General features: G+C 43.4%; 1 protein-coding gene across 1 annotated transcript; it reads right to left on the bottom strand.

Annotated features, from left to right (window-relative positions):
* Nucleotides 1–315: 315 nt before the first annotated feature.
* On the bottom strand, nucleotides 316–6,482 carry LOC147465338 (pentatricopeptide repeat-containing protein At4g18520, chloroplastic-like). Its single transcript, XM_086487853.1, has 2 exons — nucleotides 6,473–6,482; nucleotides 316–5,869 (listed from the first exon to the last, which is right to left on the bottom strand). The coding sequence occupies exons 1-2, from the start codon at nucleotides 6,480–6,482 to the stop codon at nucleotides 3,291–3,293; spliced, it is 2,589 nt and encodes an 862-aa protein (XP_086343979.1). The 3' UTR covers nucleotides 316–3,290.
* Nucleotides 6,483–15,983: the final 9,501 nt, after the last annotated feature.

The raw sequence follows: 15,983 nt of genomic DNA, 5'->3' as shown, positions 1-15,983 counted from the left end.
CGCTGCGAAGGGGCGCTAAATCTTTTAGGTCACGCCCTTTTGGATCAACGATGGATCCAACTGGCACCGTTGATCCCTCGATGCGACCCCGTGTTCATTATCAACGAGGCTCTACCTCCCCTTCGGCACCTATTTATGGGACCACGGGTACCCACTTCCACATCTCTTAGCTCACAGAGATCATACTGATTGTACTGAGAGTCTTCAGCTCATGGTAGTCATGGGGGGCTGATCGCCCCCTCTTCCTATGTCTTGCGTTTGTGTCTACTCTCTCTCTCTCTCTCTCTCTCTCTCATTGTACTGAGAGTCTTCGGCTCATGGTAGTCATGGGGGGCTGATAGCCCCCTCTTCCTATGTCTTGCGTTTGTGTCTACTCTCTCTCTCTCTCTCTCTCTCTCTCTCTCTCCCTCCTCTGCACACGTGCACTCTCACATGGTATCAACAGCTTCAGGCTCTGTCGTGTTCCAAGGCGCATCTCCACAGGTACTCTTCCCAAGCAATCAACAATAGTCAGTGTTTCTGCAATTGAAGCAAAATTTGCCAGCGTTTTGTAAAAAGCCAGGGAAGCGGCGAAATTTGGACTTTTTCATCGCGGAGCACCGCCCTCCACCTACGTTTTTGCAACTCAGACCAGTGTTTTTGCTTTTGGCAGCAAACGCCCCACTTTTTGGCCTCTTTTGTGGCGGAAAACCACCCCACCCTATCTGCGTTTTTCGCCAGGCTACAGCGTTTTTACATAAGAAGGGGCAGCGCCAACATCAGCCCTCTACAGATCTTGCCCTCACCCAATCGGTTCTGCATCCGGTGCCTTACCAACAACAAATCCTCTTCATCTGCTTAGATTTCAGCCATTAGCTGTTTTCTCTGTTTTAAGCCCATTTGGGGCGGTGACATTGATTCACCACCATCCCCAGACCCTCTGCACCGCTCGGGACCATGCCCAGACCGTACGAGCACACTAAAAATCGTTGGACGACGACGTTTCCTTCACCTCGCAATTACATTTTTGGGACCTCTTGGCTTGTGCTTTTTTTTAACAGAGGATGAAGTTACTTCCTACAAGGACACCATCTAGTGGTGGTCCATGAGGTCTCTCAGTGGCTGCTGCAATACACGATATCTTCGATATCGGCTTGATAATCTAATGGCTTATGATTTGGGAGATCCATTCATCCCAACCATCATTCGAGGTTGCACACTCCAAAGGGAGTGGTGACTTGTGGTTTGCTGCTTGTGGTTTGCTATGGACACACCTATGCACTCATCAGAGGAGTTCACACGAGATATGGCCATGCCCATGGCATATGGGATCATGACATTCCCAGAGAGACACCACCATCTTCGGTGGACACACACTTACCACTTGACCTCGACACGTCAAACCACTTGCTTACACAGGAGCATCTACACGGACTTAGGGAGAGGATCTTTAATCTCTTCTTGGACAGGTTCATTGCTTGGACCTTTAGACTCAAGTGGGACTTCAGTGCTTTAGACTCTCTTGGAGAGTTTACCTGCAAGATGCGGAAGATCACGCCATCACGCGACTACAACCGGAGTCACCCGGAGCTTGGCTTGGATGGTAGTGCAATTGCTCTTCTACACTCCTGATCATTTGGATTGCTACCTTCAGAGTTGCTAACACTCAACCTTGGTACCCTTACAATAGACTTACCCTCCGGCTTGGGCAGTAGGCCACTCCCAGCTCATTTACATTGAGAGCCACACCCTCCGACCTGGGCAGTAGGCCACTCCTAGCTCATTTACATTGAGAGCCACACCCTCCAACCTGGGCAGTAGGCCACTCCCAACTCATTTACATTGAGAGCCACACCAAGATGCGGATTGGTGGCGTTGTTGACACGGATTCTGTTTTGGTTGACACAGGAGGATTGGTGGCAGGAGATACAAGCAAGTGACACAGACATGTTGGTCTAGCCTTCCTCTTCTTAGATGTTATTCACAATGCAGACTGCTAAGTCTGACTTCCCTTATTCATACAAAATGATCACGGTGCATACAGCTTGGTTTGACCACACCTCTTCCCAGAGACCCTTCACAACACAGACTGTTGAGTCTGGCTTTCCTTTCATCTTAGATTACCCTACCTATTGACAGGACACCATCCGATCGTGGTCCGTGCGGTTTATCGATGATTGCTACAGCTTATGCTAGCTTCTACAGTGTACACTGTTTAGTCTCGCTTTCCTTATTTCGGAGGACATTTACGACGCAGATTGCTACATCTGGCCTTCCTCGAGTTTTTCACAACTTAGCCACCTAACCACATTGGGTTACAAGTTCATGCATTGATAGGCTTCTGTGCATACTGATGACGGTTCCTGGGCTTTCCCATGTTCACCTGATGGTTTGACTATAGACACCATAGATCCTATTGGGCAGGACACTTGCAGGTCTATTGGCACTTCTTTTCCGACAAGGAGTTGTTTTCACACTCAGTTCGGGACGTTCACGCAGTATCTTGGCGGAGTACAGCAATTTGCTACACTGCTCGTGACAGCATCTTTCCACGGAGATTTCTTGGCGGTTGTGACACCCCATACTACTGCTACACTCATGGAGTATCCTTCAGTGGACATCGTAGCAAACATCATCATCAATTGCCTCACATCTTCGGCTTCATGTGGTTTGTTCAGCATCTGATGTTGAGAGGGGGTGTTAGACTTACACCACTCTGCTGCTTCACAAGTCTAGGGCATACATGTACGGCTAGTATATCTCCAGGCTGTGCCTGGTTTGGCCACTCGAGTTTGGGACCGGCCGCCCACCTTTTGTCCAAGCGCCCACATATATTTCCATATATCATTTTTCTGTTGGGTCGTGGGAATTTTTATCAGGCCTTGCCCTATCTCCCCTTGGGCACCTATTTATGGGGTACCCACTTCCACATCTCTCATGTCACAGAGATCATACTGATTGTACTGAGGGTCTTCGGCTCATGGTAGTCATGGGGGGCTGATCGCTCCCTCTCTCTCTCTCTCTCTCTCTCTCTCTCACACACACACACACACACACACGCGCGCACTCTCACAGCAATCCTCACAAGCATTGGCCAACTTTGCACTTGCTGAAAAAGCAAAACCTTTTTGTGAGACCCAATGCAAATCTAAGGGATAGGCTTGTTGGGACGATTTGAGTTCAAAATCTTGCAGCTTCGTGGAACAGACTGTTCTGCTTTGTGAATGCTAAGTATCCCAAAACACGAATAGCATTTTTACTTGCATCAACTCAACAGCAGCAGCATCCTGGCTTCTGCTTCCAGACCACTCTCATGCATCCAACAATGTCTGCCTCCTCTTACATGCCAGCAGCTGCGTAAACGCAAACCTTCCAAGCTTCACATTTCCCCATTTTTGACAAGCACCTAGAAGAGCAGACCAAACCGGAAGATGATGATCGTCAAACGATGGCATCTTAATTACTCTCATAGCCTTGTCAAAAAGCCTTGCACGTCCAAAAAGATCAACCATGCAAGTGTAATGTTCTTTGTTTGGTGCAATGCCATATTTTTTCCTCATGTTGTCAAAATACATTTGGCCCTCTTCTACCAAACCCGAGTGACTACATGCATTGAGCACATTAAGAAAAGTGATTGCATCTGGGGTGATGCCCCCTTGTTGCATCCATTGAAAAGTGTGCAGAGCTTCGTTGGCCAGCCCTTGCTGGGCATATCCTCCTATAAGTGCATTCCACGAGACTACATTTGGAGAGAAACCCTCACTCTGCATTCGTTGAAAACAGCCCAGAGCTTCCTTGGCCCGTCCCTGTTGGGCGTATCCTGCAATCAATGCAGTCCAAGAGACCGCATTGCGCACAGGTAGTGCGTCAAAGACTTTTTGTGCTTTCAAAAGTACACCACATTTGGCATACATGTCAACCAAAGCTCCACCAAGCACGACATTTTTCAACAAACCTTGACTAACAATCTCATCATGAATTTGTTTGCCCATGTCAACATCTTGCACAATGCCACATGCCTTCAAAACGCAAGCATACGTGACCTCATCTGGAAAAAAGCCGTGCCTCCGCATTTGCTTAAAACAGTCAAGTGCTTCCTCACCCTGCCCCTGTTCACCATACCCTGCAATCAAAGCATTCCAAGAGAGCACATCACGGATAGGAAGCGCGTCAAAAACTTCTTGCGCTTTCAAAAGTAGACCACATTTGGCATACATGTTGACCAAAGCTCCGGCAAGCACGACGTTATTTTTTAACAGCCCTAGACTTACAATCTCATCATGAATCCTTTTGCCTTCGTCAATGTCTTGCACAATGCCACATGCCCTCAAAACGCAAGCATATGTGATCACGGTTGGAGAGAAGCCCTGATTCCGCATTCTCAAAAAACAGCCCAAAGCTTCCTGGCCCTGCCCTTGTTGGGCATATCCTGCAATCAATGCATTCCAGGAAATAGCATTGCGCAGAGGAAGCACATCAAAAACTTTTTGTGCTTTCAAAAGTTTGCCACATTTGGCATACATGTCGACCAAAGCTCCGCCGAGCACGACGTGGTTTTTCAACAGCCCTTGACTAACAATCTCATCATGAATTTGTTTCCCCACGTCAGCGTCTTGCACAATGCCACATGCCTTCAGAACGCATGCATAGGTAATTGCATCTGGAGAGAACCCCTGGCTCTGCATCCGATGGAAACAACCTAGTGCTTCTTGGCCCTGCCCATGTTGGACATACCCTACAATAAGTGCAGTCCAAGAGACCACATCCTGGACAGGAAGCGCATCAAAAACCTTTTGTGCTTTCGAAAGTACACCACATTTGACATACATATCGACCAAAGCTCCTCCAAGCACGGCGTTGTTTTCTAACAACCCCTGACTAAAAATCTCATCATGAATTTGTTGGCCTACGTCAACATCTTGCAAAATGCCACATGCCTTCAAAACACAAGCATATGTGATTGCAGTTGGAGAGAAGCCATGGCTCCGCATTTGCTGAAAACAGCCCAGCGCTTCCTGACCCCGCCCCTGTTGGCTGTACCCTGCAATCAATGCATTCCAAGAGACCGCATTGCGCATGGGCAGCGCATCAAAAACATTTTGGGCTTTCAAAAGAACACCACATTTGGCATACATGTCGACCAAAGCTCCACCAAGCATAACGTGGTTTTTCAACTGCCCTTGACTAACAATCTCATCATGGATTTGTTTGCCTACTTCCAGGTCTTTTGTAATGCCACATGCCTTCAAAATGCAAGCATAGGTGATCGCATCTGTGGAGAAGCCCTGGCTACGCATCTGATGGAAACAGTCTAGCGCTTCCTGGCCCTGCCCATGCTTAACATACCCTGCAATAAGTGCAGTCCAAGAGACGACATTCCGAACAGGGAGCTCGGCGAAGACTTGTTGTGCTCTTACAAGTGCACCGCACTTGGCATACATACTGATCAACGTGTTCCCTAAGCATGGGTCCTTCTCAAGTAGCCCACTGGCACGAACATCAGCATGTATCTTGCTCCCTTGGTACAAATCCTTCTTCTTAGCACAGGCTTTTAGTGAGTTCATGAGTGAAAGTCTCATTATTTTCTCAGGGGGATGGAGCTGCTTCGCCGTGAGCGCGAAACCTGCTTCCCAAATAGCGGAGCTGTGGAAATGCGTGTTCGGGTGCAGCCTGCTTGACAAAATTTTCCGCCCTTTAATTTCAGTTTGCAGCCTACAATTTGAGTCTGCTTGGTGACTGCTGGTCTGCTTCTGATTTAGGCTGGATACACATTGAGGCCGGCCCAGCCTAGATGGCCCTTGTCGAAGGCCCAGCCTCACGCGCTCGGCCAAGTTTCTTTCACCTTGGCCATCCTCAAAAATTTGACCTGCCCTGCCAAGTTTCCTTGACCCTCAAAGAGTCAACGAGTGATAGCTCAGATGATAGAGCAAGAGCATGTTGTGTCCTAGGTCTTGAGTTCAAACCCCCTTGACAGCTCGTGTGACACGTAGCCCTTAGGGGTTGTTCCCCAAGTCTATATGATGGGTTGACCTACCTTATCGGGCTGAGATGCTCCACCTCACGAAGTCGAGTGTGAGTTGCAATTTCAAGTTATAGGTATCTCTCTTTATAAAAAAAAAAGATGTGCATGGCAGATTCATATGTTTCGAGCTTTAACAACCAACATGAGACGCATAACACCTATCACTTGGATGCACGTTGGTCAAGGCCAACGTTTTATTAACGTCACTTTGTGACACCATGAGACAACCCACCATTCAAAAGAAAAGTGTGTGGGAGCCCCTGGGGCTAAACTGAAGCTTGCTTGTCACTTTTGGGGACGTGCGGGCATGCATTACACACCAAATAGTACTCATCTCATAAATGCAAAACATATTCGAACAGTTTTGTAGCATATTGGTTCGACATCACACTATATATGTTTTGGTGGAAGCTCAACCATCACCCGAGCTTGCGCAGAGGTTCGTCGCTACCCAAGTTCTTGTCCACTAACCTTTTCGCATTGCGAATGAGCATATGCCAACTGGCTTCTACGCTTGCTCACCCAATTTGGGTGGGTGGTGTGTAAGCAACCTTAGTCTGTTCACCCTTTGATTTGAGTCGTTTGGTCTACTTTTTCTAAGAGCTGATTCCCACTATGTATCAAGAATATTAGAGAGATGGATAGAAAACCTCTATTTACTCCAAACAAGTTCGAATGGATTTTAGTACAATCTAAAAGACAATCTACTTAATAGTAGTAGTCTTGCACATTCAAGCCTTTTCGTGTGCAATACAAGAAATTTGGCAACCTAACAATTTAAAATTCATTTGGTACTCCTCACAAGAAGTAGAAACTTTTGGAAAAGTGTTGCCCTTTTCTTTTTTTTAAAGCCGTTTGAAGCTTCGCTTCAACTAGTTTTATGGGATTGCACCCACTCACCCACACCCACATGTCTCAAGAGTTGAACCAGAGTGGGTGCACTTAGAGCCCCTCACCTTTACCTTTTGGAAAAGTGATGCCCTTACCTAATTAAAGGAGAAAACGCTTTTGAAACATCATGTAGCCAAAGGGGATTCAATTCTCACCATGGAGTGTGGCCTCAATTTAAAACATATAGCCTCAATTTTACTAAAATTTCAAGTACATTGTGAGACTTTGCTCTAATTTGGTTTTTTGAGTTACGAAGAGTTGGATGATTGTACAGAGCTTGTGTGTGCGTGTAATTGATGCTCAGAGATGATGATATTAGCTTTGTTCAAATACAATGATAATTGAAAGTACCTACTAGCAGTAGAGTATGTAAGCATTGTAGAATAAATAGGATCTTGTTGAGAATTTTCACGAACTTAGGTGTTCTCGTTGATTCAGCAAGGACACTTCAATGTGACAACTAGAGTTGCATAGCAATTGCCAAGAAGCAATATTTCTTCAAAATTTTCCTCTGGGAGGCTATCCCCAAACCCCTGCCTAGGGGACCACTGGCCTCCCAGACCCCCCAGCAAGGGTTGCTAACTATGCTTCAGACCCCAAGGTGAGCAAGTTCATAATCCATCATCCCAAATGATTTTAGGATTTCAGTTGCATACTTTTGTTGAGAGATGAAGTTTCCCTTTATGGATTGCTAAACCTCAATCCCCAAGCAGTAATGTAAAAGTCTTAAGTTTTTTATTTCAAACTCGGAGCTCAAACTCTTTCGATTTGCTCGATGAGCTCTTCATGATCACTTGTGACAATTAAGTCATTTACATACAAGATAACGATGACCTGCCTTCCATTCTCTCTTAGTACATAAATTTGCATCAAAAGCACTCCTTTTAGAGCCAATATTTTTGAAAAACATATCTATCTTGACAAACGTGCTCTTGGTGACTGCTTTAGGTCATACAAAGCCTTTTTCAACTTGCAAACCTTTGTTTTTTGAATGGGGTAACTCAAAACCTCATGACTGCTTTGCATAAACCTCCTCCTTGAGAAGTCCATTCAAAAAATCCGATACTGCATCCATTTGCAAAACAATCCAACAAAAGATAGCAATAGCAAGAACAAGTATAAAGCAAATAGTGGTCATTCAAGTTGTGGGAGCAAAGGTTTCACTCACATCAGACCCTTCAATTTGTGAAAAACTTTGTGCTACTAACCTTTCTTTGTACTTTTTCAATGAGCCATTGTATTTGTGTTTGTTGACTTTGTAAACCCATTTGGTGCCGATGATCTTCTTTTTTGGTGGCCGATCCACTATTTCCTATGTCTTGTTCTTTGTTACACTATCATACTCTGACTGCATTGAATCTTTCCACTTTGGATTATCCATGGCCTTTTTATGAAGGCTGGCTCCTTTAAAGAGTCCACAATTTTAGCCATTAGAGACATGTTGATGATGTGTTTCGAAGGCCTGTGATGCTACAAGAGGTTGGTTAGTTATGTTTGAGTTATCATCATCAGACAACTCCCCCTCCTCAATTTTTACATGACTTTGATATGGCACAATTGGGGTTATTTCTTTGTTTGATAATGAGAAATTGGATGAACTTGTTTTCTCCACCGAATGTGACCCTTCTTCAAATACCACATTGCACCTAATGATTATCTTCTTTGTCTCTAGATCATAGAGTTTGCATGCCTTAGACTCTTCACTATATCCTAGAAATATACACTTCTTGCTTTTGGCTTCTAACTTTGTTCTTTTGGAATCGGGAACATGTGCAAAACAAAATCACCCATAAATTATGAAATGCGAGATGGAAGGTTTCGTATGAGAATAAGCTTCTTGAGGTTTTTTTCCTTTCAAAGTCTTTCTGTACCTTTGATTGAGGATATATACTATGGTATTATTGCTTCGGCCCAAAAGGAGTCTGACATATCCTTGGCTTTGAACAAGCATCATGACAACTCTACCACAATTCGATTGCGAGATTCTTCAAATCCATTTTGTTGTGGTGTTTAAGCAGTAATAAGGTGAGACTTGATGCCATGCTCATTGTAGTAGTTATTGAATTTGTAACATTTTATGGCCTAGTAACTTGTGTGTAGTGAAAAATAACATGAACATAGTGAGCATTTCATTAGAATAGATTCCTAATGAGCATAACAAGAGTGCTTGGGTGGAGAGAGAGAGAGAGAGAGAGAGAGAGAGAGAGAGAGAGAGCAACAAAAAGCATAACAGCTAGTTAGATAGCATGAACAATACTCGAAAAGAAGGAGAAATTAAACTATTGACAACAATTGAGGACCGGATTTACATGGAGCCGGTCCCCCCTCCAAAAGGCTTTGTATTATAGATTTTCCCCATCAAGAGAGACATTTTACAATACAATTGTTTGTGTTCCTTCAATACTAGCTAGTGCAATGAAGATGGAAGCTTCAAGCACTAAGCAAAACACTTATAAAATACAACATCAATCCCCTCACGGTCTCCGACCCAAGACATCACACACCTTCGAAGATGGTGAGAGCTAGCGGGGTATGAGAGTAGATTGAGAGGAAGAAGGAGTAGTCTTACGAGAAAGATGTACATTTCCTCACATAATCACTCATATTAGCATAGCATAGCTTAGTAATTAGCATGGTAGAGGAGATGAGGATGCATTGAAGCTTGGCTATTGGTTGGATTTGCATCACAAAGCCAAGAGTTGCTGGTGTAGGCCTCCCTTCTCACAAGCTTGGAGTAGGTGATAAGCTTTCCATTAGAGCTTGAGAAGGAGAGAGAGAGAGAGTCTTCTTGCTCCACACATGAGATTGTGTGAGTGTAGTGTGTGATAATGACGACAAATTCAGCCCCCTCTCTCTCTTGGTCGACCCCTCATGCTATTTCCTCTTCCTGGCTTCTTATTGGACCCCTCCAGGCTTAGCCAATAGGATTTAAGGAGCATAAATGATAGTCTTCTGACATGTGTCCCCCTTTCCCCTTTTGTGAGAGCTTTAGCTACTTAATTAATGCAACTAAATTCTCATTGGACCCCTTTGTCTCTTGGCCAATAGGAATCAGGCAAGTCATTGGACTACTGAATGCTCATTGGACCCCTTGGGAGACTGTCCAATAGTCTTCTAGAGAGATTAATCCTTACTGGTTCTTTTATTAGGTGTTTTTAAATGAATTTAAACTAAATTTACTCTAGCCCGATTCTCATTGGTCCACCTCCATGGCCATCCCAATAGGATTTGAGTGCACCTTGTGGGCATCTGGGCTAGGGAGCTGACATGTGTCCCTCATTCCCTTTGTGTAAAGGAAGCTTGTGTGTGTGTGTGTGTGTGTGTGTGTGTGTGTGTGTGTTTCTCTCTCATCCCTACTTGCAAGGCTCGCCCCTCCTATGTAGGAATCATTGTACACACACAAAGCATCCAATTTTCCTAATCTTTGACCATTGGACACAATCTCTGAATTTTTAAACCTTAGCATTTTGGAAGTCTTAATGGGCTGAACCTTAGGGTCTTTAAAGCCCATTGTTGCACATTTCTCTTTTGCAGATGGCCCCCCCTTTGGATCCCTATTTTTCCTCCTTTGGATCCCTATTGTGGCCGGTCTGCCAGCTTAACCAATATTCTAGCTTTTTCTCCCGTGGTTTTTCCCCATATTAAATTATCAGTTTAACATGAGAAAATCATTTAGGAGAATTAGAAATTAGTTATTATGGCATTTTTTCTCTCTTATAGTCATCCTCGACTATGGGGTAGAGAAGATAAAGCCTATTCATTAGTCCTTTTTCTGGTGGGTAGAGGAACCGTATCTTACCTTGCGACATCGTTCCATAATGGATGACTAGTCCATTTGGCGCTTGAGAGCCTAAGCTGCCGCAAGCATGTCTGCACATTAGTCCTATCAATCTTCCATAGTAGAGTGACAAGCTCTACTTGGTGTTTGGGAGACGTCGTCTCTGCAAACTTGATTCTAAGCATGCATACTACTTCATTTTTGTGCACAATAAAGAAAAAGAGAGTCTTATAAGACAAAAACTTTATTCATTTTAAACATTTGTACATTTGCTTACTTTAGGGAAGCATTGTAAGCATTGACAAGGTTTAGGTTATCGTTCAATTGTATGCCTTGCATCCATCTAGCATCTTCAAAAGGATAATTCTTAAACTTAATAAGATATCGTCGGATAGTCTTACAGCCTCTTAATACCTTGTCTTCATGTCGGAGAATGGACTCGGGCTGCAACACCTCTTCTTGGTCCTTGATCTCCAGTGGGTCTTCAATAGTTGGTTGTTGAGGTGGCTCTCCTTTGTAAGGCTTTAGTAGGCTCACATGAAAAGCATTGTGTATGAGCCAATGGCTGAGCAAGCCTAAGAATCTGGAAGGGACCATAGTACCTTTTTTCTAACTTAGCATAGTACTTTTGGTGTCCCATAGGATTCTTGCCCGTCGTGTGTCTTAATTGAGCCTTGGGAAATTTAAGTAAGACCCAATCATCTTATTTAAAGGCTTGGGCTCTTCTGTGCTTATCAGCAGCAGCCTTTTGCCTTTGCTGTGAGATAGAGATAGCATCCTTAATCTTTTGGAAAGATTCTTGTAGGTCTCGGCTATACTCATCTGCATCGAAGATCTTCCCATGTACTTTGAGTAGCAGGGGACTTTTTGATCTTCCCTCAATTACCTCGAAAGGTGCTTTTCCCGTGCAAGTATGTACATTGTTATTGTAGGCATACTCCACTAAGGGTAAGTACTTCTCCCATTGGGACCTTTGATCTACTTCCCTTACATAAGCTTTTAGTAGATCAAGAATTTTTAGGTTATCTATTTCACTTTGGCCATCCCTTTACGGGTGATAGGCCGAAGAGAAATTTAGCCTTGTCCCTAAATTCTCAAAGAGACCCTTCCAGAAATTACTGGTCATTCTAGGATCTCTATCCGACACTATGGACATTGGCAAGCCATGGTACTTGAAGATTTGTGAAATGAAGAGGGTTGCCATTTGATGGGCTTTGATAGTCTTTTTGACAGGTATAAAATGAGCTTGTTTACTGAACCTGTCTACTATCATCCATATTCCCGTATTCCCATGGATAGACTTAGGCAATCCAAAGATAAAGTCCATGGATATGCTCTCCAATGGTGAATCAGGGATTAGCAATGGTTGAAGCAATCCAGGCTGCTTCCCTCTATCAAATTTTGTCTTTTGGCATACCACACATTTAGAAACATACTCTTCTATGTTTTCTTTCATGGTAGGCCAATAGAACTATGTTTCAATCCCTTTAAGGGTAGACTGAATCCCTCTATGCCCGGCATAAGGAGGAGCATGAGATTCATACATTACTTTCTCATGTAGTGAGTTAGTAACGCATAGTCTATTGCCATAGAGAAGATAACCATCTTGTAAAGTAAATGGTTCCTCTCTCTTCCCTAGTGCAAGGGTTGAAATCACATCTCTAAAATCAGGATCAATAGCATACTCATCTATCAAAGAAGATTGATCATTGTGAGTTGCTATGGAAACCGCATTCACTCTCCGTCGTCTTGAGAGTGCATCGGCTACTTGATTATGCTTGCCAGCAACGCGAGCAATATGAAAATGAAATTGCAAAAGGAAATTTTCCCACCTCATTTGTTTGTCGGAGATCTTGGTCTTGTCATGAAGTACTTAAGGCTTTGGTGATCCGTCCGCAGAATGAAAGTAGTCCCCTATAAATAGTGCTTCCATGAGTCTAAGGCATGTAGAACTGTGAGGAGTTCCTTTTCATATATGCCTAGAGCTTGCTCAACAGGGTCGAGCCTTGACTTTCATAGGCTATGGCGTACCCTTCTTGGAGCAAAACAGCTCCAAGGCAATCACCACAAGCGTCACATTGGACTTCAAATGGCTTTGAGAGATCCGGCTGTGTAAGCACAGGTTGAGAGATAAACTTTTCTTTAAGATTTTTGAAAGCATTGTTCTCCTTTGCAGACCATGCATATCTAACATTTTTCTTTATTAGGTCATGTAATGGTCCTACAATTTGTGAGAACTTTTTTAGGAAGCATCTATAGTATGCACACATACCTATAAAGCTTCTTAGTTCACAAAGATTCCTTGGTTTAGGCCATCCTTTCATTACCTCTAGCTTTGATGGATCCATTTGGATGCCATCTTGAGAATAATGTGACCTAAATACTGAGTCTCTTGCAAGAAAAATTCACTTTTCTTTCGATTAACATAAAGTTTATTCTCTGTTAAGACTTGAAATAGTACCTGGAGGTGTTGCTTGTGTTCATCCAGTGAATTAGAGTAGATGATAGTATCATCAAAGAACACTCCAGTAAAGGTTCGGTGAGGCCTGAATAGCTTGTCCATCAAGCGGTTGAATGTGGTTGGTGCATTGGTCAAGCCAAAGGGCATGACAATGTATTCGTAAAGACCAAACGTAGTGTGAAATGTGGTCTTTCCAATGTCTTGATCAACTATCCTTATTTGATGGTAGCCACTTTTTAGGTCAATCCTACTGAAGTAGGTGGACCCTTGTATCTTATCAAATAGGTCTTCTACCCGTGGAACGGGAAACCTATTTTTGATAATGATCCTATTTAGTGCTCTATAGTCAACACACATACGATATGTACCGTCTTTCTTTTGCACTAATAACACAGGTGAGCAAAATGGAGATGAGCTAGGCCTAACCATGCCCTTCTCAACTAACTCATGCATTTGCCGCATAATCTCCTCTTGTTGAGGTTGAGAAACTCTATAAGGAGGTTTATTAGGTGGTGAACTTACTGGAAGAAGTTCAATTGCATGGTCATCATTCCCTCGTTTAGGAGGTAGTTCACAAGGGATGTCGGCAATAAAGACATCTTGAAACCCCTTGAGAAAATTGGATAACTCTAATTCCTTGTGGTTGTTTATATTTCCTTTTGCTAAAGCATTAGGTTCATTTTGAGAATCTTTAACAAAAATCATGTACACGGAAATAGAGCTATTTATTGACTTATTGAAAGCTTGTGTATGTACAATGGGTATGGTGTTACCCATTTCCTTAACATCTATGTACATATCTTTTTCCGTGGACCTAAAGTAGATTCTCCTTTCAGAGAATTTAACATTGGCAGCCATGCGATCAAACCATGGTGCCCCTAGGATTACATCCTCATGCTTGAGAGGAGAGATAAAGAAGTCCTCTTTGTCCACATAGCTTTGGACATGGAGCCTCAATTTCCCGATTAAAGAGTGATTGAATCTTCTTGCCCCTTGAAAGCACCATCTGTGGGTAGGACATCTCCCATCTCATAGGCTTGGATGCCTAGCTTGGTGGCCAACTCTTTGGATATGAAACTGTGAGTGGATCCAGGGTCAAAGATGGATTTTGGAGAGGATTCAAAAGTTGCACCATCGCTTTCTTCAAAACTGTGAAGAATTTGAGGAAGATGGAGAAGAGGGTGACCTCTTTCTCGCCTTTTTCTTGCCTTTGTCTTCCTTGTCGGCACCATCACTTTCTTCATAAGAGGAAGAGGATGAAGAAGATGGAGAAGAGGGTGACCTCTTTCTTGCCTTTTTCTTCTCTTTCTTTTTGTCATCCATCTTTGAATTATGGTGTGGAGAAGTGTGCGATGGTCTTCTCCATGTAGGAGGTGATGGAGATCGTTTAGCCCACCGTCTTCGTGGAGCCATCTCCACCGAGGTGGCAGGAGACTCACTTCTTTCTTGTTCCTTTGGTGGGGGCTCCTGAGTTCTCCTTTGAGAAGGAGATGCGTCATCAAGAAGCAAATTTTTGAGCCCTTCGTATGGATCCTCTTCTTCTTCCCGAATCGAAGAGAGGCCTCTTTTGGAAATCTCACAAGGAGGCTTCCTAGGTATTCTCTCATCATGGTGGGAAGCTTGGAGAATCCCATGAGCACAAAGCTACTGTTGCACTTCACTTTGGAGAGATGGATTGCCCATGGCTTGTTAAAGCCTAGAAACAAGGTAGTTAACAAGCATAGGGGCATCATTAGTAGCCTGCTCGTTTGCAAAATCAAAGCTATCAACATTAATTTCACTCTCTTTAGTATTGTCAGCCATTCTAACAACTTTTAGGTGTAAATTTTTTAAAGGTATAATTTGGCACTTCAAGCCCTAGTTGCTACTCCTCTTTACCCCTTTAGAAAAGCACTCAAGCTATTGTACCCGTGGCGCGAATACCATTAATTGCAAGGAATAGAAGAGAGGGTCTTTCAACACCAAAACAGCACCGGCTCTTGTCAAGCTTCTAATAGCTCAATAGTGGTTAAGCCGTAGGCAAGCCCCGTAGGACTCTACTATTAAGACCATAGCTCTTGACGATGATGCCCTGTTATCTGCACGAAGGCAGGCTTCTACTTACTCAATTGCAATTAATAGTACCAACCATTTATAGCTAGCTTGAGGACCTCCCTTCTTGAGCAAGAAAAAAGAAATCTTGTGCTCTGATACCAATGTAACATTTAATGGTCTACTAACTTGTGTGTAGCGGAAAATAGCATGAACATAGTGAGCATTTCATTGTAATAGATTCCTAATGAGCATAACAAGAGTGCTTGGGTGGAGAGAGAGAGAGAGAGAGAGAGAGAGCAACAAAAAGCATAACACCTATTTAGATAGCATGAAAAATACTTCAAAAGAGAGAGAAATAAAGCTATTGACAACAGTTTAGGACCGGATTTACATGGAGTCGATCTCCCCTCCAAAAGGCTTTGTATTATAGGTTTCTCCCATCAAGAGAGACATTTTATAATATAATTCTTTGTGTTCCTTCAATACTAGCTAGTGCAATGAAGATGGAAGCTTCAAGCACTAAGCAAAACACTTATAAAACACAACATCAATTCCCTCACAGTCTCAGATCCAAGACCTCACACACCTTCGAAGATGGTGAGAGCTAGCGGGGTATGAGAGTAGATTGAGAGAAAGAAGGAATAGTCTTACGAGAAAGATGTACATTTCCTCACATAATCACTCATATTAGCATAGCATAGCTTAGTAATTAGCATGGTATAGGAGATGAGTATGCATTGAAGCTTGGCTCTTGGTTGGATTTGCATCACAAAGCCAAGAGTTATTGGTGTAGGCCTCCCTTCTCACAAGCTTGGAGT

This window comes from Adiantum capillus-veneris, chromosome 1 (assembly GCF_014529385.1).
Source record: "Adiantum capillus-veneris isolate H3 chromosome 1, ASM1452938v2, whole genome shotgun sequence".
Classification (NCBI taxonomy): Eukaryota; Viridiplantae; Streptophyta; class Polypodiopsida; order Polypodiales; family Pteridaceae; genus Adiantum; species Adiantum capillus-veneris.
Note: the sequence above shows the minus strand (reverse complement) of the source record. Positions and strands in the feature narration are given on the sequence as shown.